General features: G+C 42.4%; 4 protein-coding genes across 4 annotated transcripts; all 4 read right to left on the reverse strand.

Annotated features, from left to right (window-relative positions):
- Positions 1 to 706: 706 nt before the first annotated feature.
- On the reverse strand, positions 707 to 1,438 carry TM35_000331210 (uncharacterized protein; the record flags this gene model as incomplete). The annotated part of the gene is made up of 1 exon (XM_029028877.1): positions 707 to 1,438. The coding sequence occupies one exon, from the start codon at positions 1,436 to 1,438 to the stop codon at positions 707 to 709; it is 732 nt and encodes a 243-aa protein (XP_028879730.1).
- Positions 1,439 to 2,118: 680 nt separating this feature from the next.
- On the reverse strand, positions 2,119 to 3,123 carry TM35_000331220 (uncharacterized protein; the record flags this gene model as incomplete). Its single annotated transcript, XM_029028878.1, has 1 exon — positions 2,119 to 3,123. One exon carries the CDS (start codon positions 3,121 to 3,123, stop codon positions 2,119 to 2,121), a length of 1,005 nt encoding a protein of 334 aa, XP_028879731.1.
- Positions 3,124 to 3,408: 285 nt separating this feature from the next.
- Positions 3,409 to 5,049, reverse strand: TM35_000331230 (uncharacterized protein; the record flags this gene model as incomplete). Its single annotated transcript, XM_029028879.1, has 1 exon — positions 3,409 to 5,049. One exon carries the CDS (start codon positions 5,047 to 5,049, stop codon positions 3,409 to 3,411), a length of 1,641 nt encoding a protein of 546 aa, XP_028879732.1.
- Positions 5,050 to 5,522: 473 nt separating this feature from the next.
- Positions 5,523 to 6,065, reverse strand: TM35_000331240 (uncharacterized protein; the record flags this gene model as incomplete). Its single annotated transcript, XM_029028880.1, has 1 exon — positions 5,523 to 6,065. One exon carries the CDS (start codon positions 6,063 to 6,065, stop codon positions 5,523 to 5,525), a length of 543 nt encoding a protein of 180 aa, XP_028879733.1.
- Between the last annotated feature and the right edge of the window lie 926 nt (positions 6,066 to 6,991).

Here is a 6,991-nt window from a genome sequence, read left to right on the forward strand (position 1 = left end):
ACCTTTTTTTTTTTTTTTTTTGCAGACGCTGCCATCCCTACCTCGCTCTTCTTTTTTTTTTCTTGTTATTGGTTTTGTTTTTCGTGTTATTGATTTCGGAAGGAGGGGGGTGAGACGAGAGGGGGGGAGGGGGACGGCCGGTAATCGCTCACTAAATTTGTTCGTTGTTCTTTCAGTTCTCTATTTATAACTACGCTGCTGTGAGGTTTTGTATAGAACCTGTAAATCAGAGAATGTGAATCAGAAACAAGAACACATACGCATATACATTTAATAACACACACACAGACGTGTACATACGTGAGCACACACCTGGCTATCTTGGAGCGCAATTCACCTAGACTCGTACCAATATTCCGCTTCTTTTATATCACCTGCTTAACGTTTGAGAAACGGTTATGTCCTCAGCATTGGTAGTTTATTTTTTTTTTTTCTTCTTTCACTTTTATTTTCTTTTTTTTTTTTCCTACTTCCGTCTCACATTTCCTAATCTTCCCTCCTGCCTCGAGGCAGGGGAGAACACCAAATAAGAACAACGATGAGAAAGGAGCAGGATATCTCGTATATCTCTACCGTTGTGTTTACAACGTCACCTTACTTAATTCTTCTTTTTGTTGCTGTTGATGTTGCTGCGTTTTTTTTGTTTTTTGTTTTTTTGCTTCGCCTTCTATTTCACTTTCCTCTATTGGCATTTCCTATTTCCGTATCAGTTCTTAAGCATTGCATTAGTTAGTTGGAGGGCCACATCTTTCGCCGGTGTTTTAATTGGCAGTGCTAGAGTTGGTGGCAAGTTGTACTCTAAGAATGGCTCCGGTGGACGGTACTTTGGTGGAGGTGCCTTTACGCTTGGGACAGACAACTGAAACGGCAAGTGTGTTGGCACACCCACCAAAAGAGACGCCTGCGGTTTGGTCTTCGCACTGTGCGACTGCCTACTACTGCCCGTATTGAGGCCTAGCATCAGCGGCGATGATGTCGGGGCTCCACCGTTCACCTGAACAGCACTCGTTGTGTTGTTGCTCACTGCTAGAGGAAGTGTCTTTTGTGCGTTGTGCACGTTGGGGTTGAGAATGTATCCATATCCGTTCACGTCAAGGTGTCGCTCATCTGGCAGCTCGTGCAGATACTGACACTGCGCCCCCCGAAGACAACCGCCATTGAGAAAGTACTTGCAAAGCTCCTGCGAGCGATCGTGACTCACCGTTGCCGGCATCAGAGTTGTCGGGTTGTTGCTTATGCCGTTAGTGGTGCCTTGCAGTAACACGGAAGAGGCGGAAGAGGCCAAGAAGGCATAGCTAGTGTTGCTCGCAGTGGTAACCGTCGCGGAGGGAGTACCTATTCCCGCAGCAGCGCGAGTGTTCGGATTTGCGGCCCCCGTTGATGTTGTGGAGCTTCCAAGCAGCCCAGAGTTCCACAGACCTGGATCCTTCGACAGCATCTCGCCCACTTATTCACTCACTATCCCCGAAACACCACAAAAGAAAAAAAAAAAAAAACCAGTTAAACAAATATATATAAATATATATTTGCGCTTCAGGTTTTTTTATTTCCTTTTTTTTTATTTCTCTCTCTCGCTCTCTCTATATATATAAATATATATATATTTTTTTATGTTATTATTTATTTTTCGTTTTTTTTTTTTTTTGTTTGGTATTGTTTTGTTTGGTAGGAAGGGCAGAAGGCCACCCGTCCTTTTGTTTTTTTTTTATTTTGAGGGGAAACTCTTTTCCTTGGTTTCTTTCCTTTCTCCCTCTCTCTCTCTTTCTCTCCAATATGGCCCTTCCCTTATCGTTTTATTCCAATGGGTCAAGAAGAAAAAGAGTGCCCCCGAGACTTCACTAGCAAACTACTATAAGAAGAAAAATAGGTAGAGAGAAAAATAAAGAAAGAAAAGTAATATTAAAGGATTCAAAGAAATAAAGAAGAAATATTTCAGATATATACAGCAACTAGAAAAATCAACCACCCATTCTTAATGGGTAAAAAAAAAAAGAAAAATTGTGTAAGAAGGCAAAGGGAGACGACTACCCAATCCCCCACACCCATTCTCCATATATTGCCGAAGGATGATGCAGCTATGTCGCCTCAAAAATAAAAATCACCTTTTAGGTTGATAACTCAAATACCACGTTGTTTTTCTTTTGTACGGCTCACGTTAATTGAGCGCAGGTACGCTGTCATAGGAACCATTACAACAACAAATAACATCGTCACAGCACCAATACCGCGACTTTTGCATCTAACACACGTGCACTCAAATCCCCACCGTTTTTTCATAGCCAACGCCAACCTTGAAATAGGTAATGTATTTCCTGGCATGTAGTTTATAAATAGCTCTTCACCCTCACGCACGGGCCTAACTGTCCGAGCGCTTAAGAAAAAAACACCCTTTATACTATTGTACGTGATTGTCACTTCCACATTTGGGTCGCACTGATGGTTAAAATATTGTGCCTCTGGGAACAGACATATGCCTCGTCGTCCATTGTATTCAACGTCGTATCGATTAAATTCAATGATGAGTGGCAATTTTTGAAGATCATATGAGGAAAATTCACCACTAAGTAGGAAGTTTGCACCATTCTTAAGAGCCCCCTCCGGTCCAGGAGCTCGAACTTCTTCTGCAAACTCAAAGACATCCTTTTCACGCGTAAAATATGAGAAACCACCAGACATTAGCGTCGCCACGCGGTGTTTGATGTACTTCTGCTCCTCTGGTGAACCTAGAACAAGTTTTGTAAAAACTTCCTTTGTAAGAATCATTACCTGATCCCGCAGCGGTTGTTCATTGTTATCACCAATGTACATCACAAAAGCGGGTATGTTCATAATCTCGCGTCCATAACCAATCTCACGACGCGCAAAAACACCACGGGCGTACGCCCCACCAAGATTGGCATTCATATCAATTTTAATGTCTTCCGTCACGAAACCACCTTTGGGGGCGTCGATAGTGCCTTGAATGGGTGAGACACGAGCAAAGTACCGAGCACCTGTCACTGTCGCTGATCTTATCATTGATCTTCTAACTCCTAATAAGGTAGGCATTCGTCTAAAAGTAGTATGGTGACTACTTGCAACTGCTGTGCGAAGCACAAAATGGTGCTGCGCCCAGAAGCGCATTAGATATCCAGAGTAGACAGTTCTTCTCGAAATCAAATAATATTCCATATTTATATATACATATATATATATAAATTCGGTAACGGGAGAAAAAAAAAAGAAAAAAAGGAAAAAAAAAGAACATGCAAGGTGCACTCCAGGGGATAAAAAGAAACTCACAAAAAGAAAAAAAAAAGATCAAAAAAACACAGTAACGGTCTGTCAATCCAAACCTGGTGAGGGATATATTGTTACTATGTGAATTCACCAAAATTAATGTTCAGTTGTCGTTGTCGTTGTATTTTTTTAAGGCGGACGTAACACAACAACGGTATTGTGCTCCATGACGCACATAGCCATAGGCCTCTCCCTTGGTCTAATGAAGTAACTTCTGCATTGACATTGGCTTTCCGTTTTAGCTGTGTCATCACGCTTCTCCTGGACCTGGTGTCTTGTCTTGGCTCCTACTGCGGGAAAGAGACGTTGGAGTGGACGATGGTAAAGAAGTTCCATGGTAACTGAGTCAAACGTGAGTAGTGCTCCACTCTCCAGTAGTACAGCCAAGGTGTAGGGAATGAAGTTGTCAAAAAGGGCAAGATCACGAACGGGAATGTCTTCACTACAGTATGTTTGATGCGCAGGTCGTAACTTGAGACCTTTTTTCATTTTCTCATTTTCATTCACTTCAGTTTTTGCAGCTTTCAGTGGTGCCTCCTCAACACTATCTGTAGCATGCACATGAGGAACCAGCAACTCATATACAGTGAACACCATTACAATATTTCCATCCACTACTAACGCTAAAAGACCTGACTGAGGAGGTGTACCACCACTTCGTCCCCCATTTATACTGCTGTTAGTAATTGGAGCCACAGCTGTTGCCGCTGTAATACGACCAGGAGTTTGTTCCACACTGCTATAAAACACTGAGGTATGTCTAATGGTTTTCAGCTCTAAATTGATGAGTGACACAGTACCATCTGTCCAAACTGTAAGCATCATGCTCTCATCATCATCCCACCAGACAACATGCAACAATTCTGCCGAAGTTCTCTCACTGGCAGCAGATACCTGGGTCCATGGCTTCTCCACAGTGTACGCATCTAACGCCCCACCTTCCCGGCGCTTAAGAACGCAAAAATGCGCCCCATACTGAATATAATCCTCCTCGCCATTTGAAATACCAAACGTTGTGGTATTGCGTCCACACGGTGCCTTCCATGTAGTCACCACGACGATTCGTGAGCCCTTCGCGCTAAAGCGAATCCACATCTTTTCCCATGTTCCCTTTGATGGAAGCACATCATTAGATGGCAACTCAACAGCCTTGTGTACAGTTCCCGCCTTCACACTAACGGAGCGCGAGTGTGTGGGAGTGTCGGCGTCAACAGCAAATGTGCAGAGCCATCCCTCCGCTACGGCGCACACAATTACTGAAGACTCCTCCGTCTCTGAGGTCGTTCCTCGTCCTATTCCCCCTGCTGTTGCGGCTACTGTTGCTGATGGTGAAACGGCACTCCGTGATCCAGAACGAGGGAGAAGGAAACAATCAATGGCAGTTAGATTATCACGGCAGCATTCTTGCTGATTTGGAATTTCTTTTTTCGATGTTTGATCAGATTTTTGACTCCGTCGTTCTGTATCACTCTCAAACAGATACGTCTTTACGAAATTCGATGTGTTCAGAATGCAGACACTACCACTGGAGAGAGCGCAGAAAAGACACGGAGAAAGGGCTGATGAAACAGTGGATAACATCCCACCTGTGTGGTGTCCTCTGGCCCAGCAGCAATCAATCACCGCCGTGGTGGAAGGCGATGATGATGACGTCACTCGCCGCTGCACATCCCCTCGGAAGTTTCGTTGTAAAGCATTTCTGGCAAAGTACTGACGCTGCACATGATCCTCTGAAGTGCACTCCTTCCTCCAATCATCAATTGAAACCATACAGTTCTATCTACACCTTCTTGCCCGCTGAGAACGTAACACAGAAGAAACCGAAGTGTGGAGGGGAGGGGAGAGAGAAAGAGAGAGAGCTGAAAGTAGAAAAAAAAAAAAAAAAAGAAACTAAACAATGACAAAAGAGGAGAAAAAAGATTAAATGATTGAAGAACATAAAAAAAAAAAGTGAAACAAATGGCATAAATATTTTACGGTTGACTGCGCAGCTTTTCATAAGGGGATACTAGTACCTCCCTACATCATCTATCCCGCAAGTAAGTATATTCATACAGAGACAAGCAAAAACATATAACGCATTGCTGCAAAACTTCTGTGCTCTACTACATTCACTTATTCACTAGACACGAAGACAACAAGAAAAAGTCATGAAACGGATCCAGTAGTAGTAATAGTAATAATAAACAACAAGAACAAGAAAGAAGAAATAAAAAAAACCGCTAATAAAAGCACATTTTTCCCTACTCCTCCTCTTCGGTAGCATCTGGAATGGGCTCCCACTGAGATGGAGGATTCTTTGCCCCAGAAGAGCAGAGTACTTTAAACCGGTTACCAGAGAGTTTTCTATCGTTACGTTGTGCCTTGTTAATATCTTTATGCATTCTGTAGGTTGATGGTAATGAGGTTCCATGAACAGTCATGTCATAGAGGTATTTTCCGTACATGGCATTATCCTCATTGGGAATATCACGACGGGCGAAGAGCTCATAATGTGTGTTGTTTGGCAACCGCTTCTTCATAATAAAATCTGGTAGATTTTGTCCGTAGCCAGGACGCATCTCTCGCATAGGGTAACCTGTGAATGTCTTAAACTCTGGTGACATTGACCTTTCATCCTCTAACTGCCACGCACCAGGGGCCTTCTCTTCAATATACTCCTGAAATATACGAGCACGCGCAAGTCGTAAATCCCACCGCTGCGCACAAGGCACAGGGAGTGTGCTGGGGTGCGTGTAGCCAACACGATGTACCCCGAAGCGAATTGGTACACAACGCAGAGCCATGCGAGTGTTACAGTACCTACTAAGTAGCTGGTGGCCCGAGTAACACCACCTCTGCTATGGTTTTCCTTTCAGTCAGCACACGAAAGTACAATAAAAGGATACACAAACAAAAGGGAGAAACCAAAGGAGAATATAAGGAGAGTATTTACACAAAATAAAAGAAGGAATATTAAGCAGCAGCAGCAACAGTAGTACAAGGAAAATGTAAGGAAGACATAAAATGATATATATATATATATATCCCTCCACATAGGTTACAGAAAACAGATTTCCCCATCACCACCTACTCACGCATACACCCGCGCACAGAGGGAGACAGAGATATCAAAAGAATAATCTCACTAAAAGTCGAACTGATTATAGGAGCCATCAAACTGCAAACGAAGAAAAAAATAAAAAAAAAAACACCCCTTATTACATTTACTTTTTTTTATATTACTTTTAGAGCAACTTGGAACGCGACGAAGATCCCCTTCCTGCATGACATTTCTAAATACTCTCCGCTTATCTATACTCTTTGTATGGTCCTCACAAAGACCTGTTCCATACCTAAATTAATAAGAAAAATAAAGAAAAAAGAAAACAGAGAAAGGGAGAGATTAGGAAATATGCACTACTATTTCATGTCATGACGTAGTAATATCTCATTTTTTGCTCACCTAGCGTAAGGAAAAAGAATTGCCTCCAGTAACCAGAACATCATCACTTCCTCTGCAACAGAGAAGAAGAACGGACAGTAAAAAAAAAAAAAAAAATTGAAAACAAAGAGAGAAATAGCCTATAAAAACAACGACCGTACATAGTGGGGTTCTCCCTTTTTGTGCACTGCTCCGCCTCTCCCTTTCTTTTTCTTTTTTTTTTTTCTTTTTCTCTTCTAACCTTTTTTTTTTCGTTTCTCTTTTTGGTTTCTGTTTTTTTTTTTTTTT

Source organism: Trypanosoma theileri (genome assembly GCF_002087225.1).
Source record: "Trypanosoma theileri isolate Edinburgh chromosome Unknown TM35_Tth_33_V1, whole genome shotgun sequence".
NCBI classification, from domain to species: domain Eukaryota; phylum Euglenozoa; class Kinetoplastea; order Trypanosomatida; family Trypanosomatidae; genus Trypanosoma; species Trypanosoma theileri.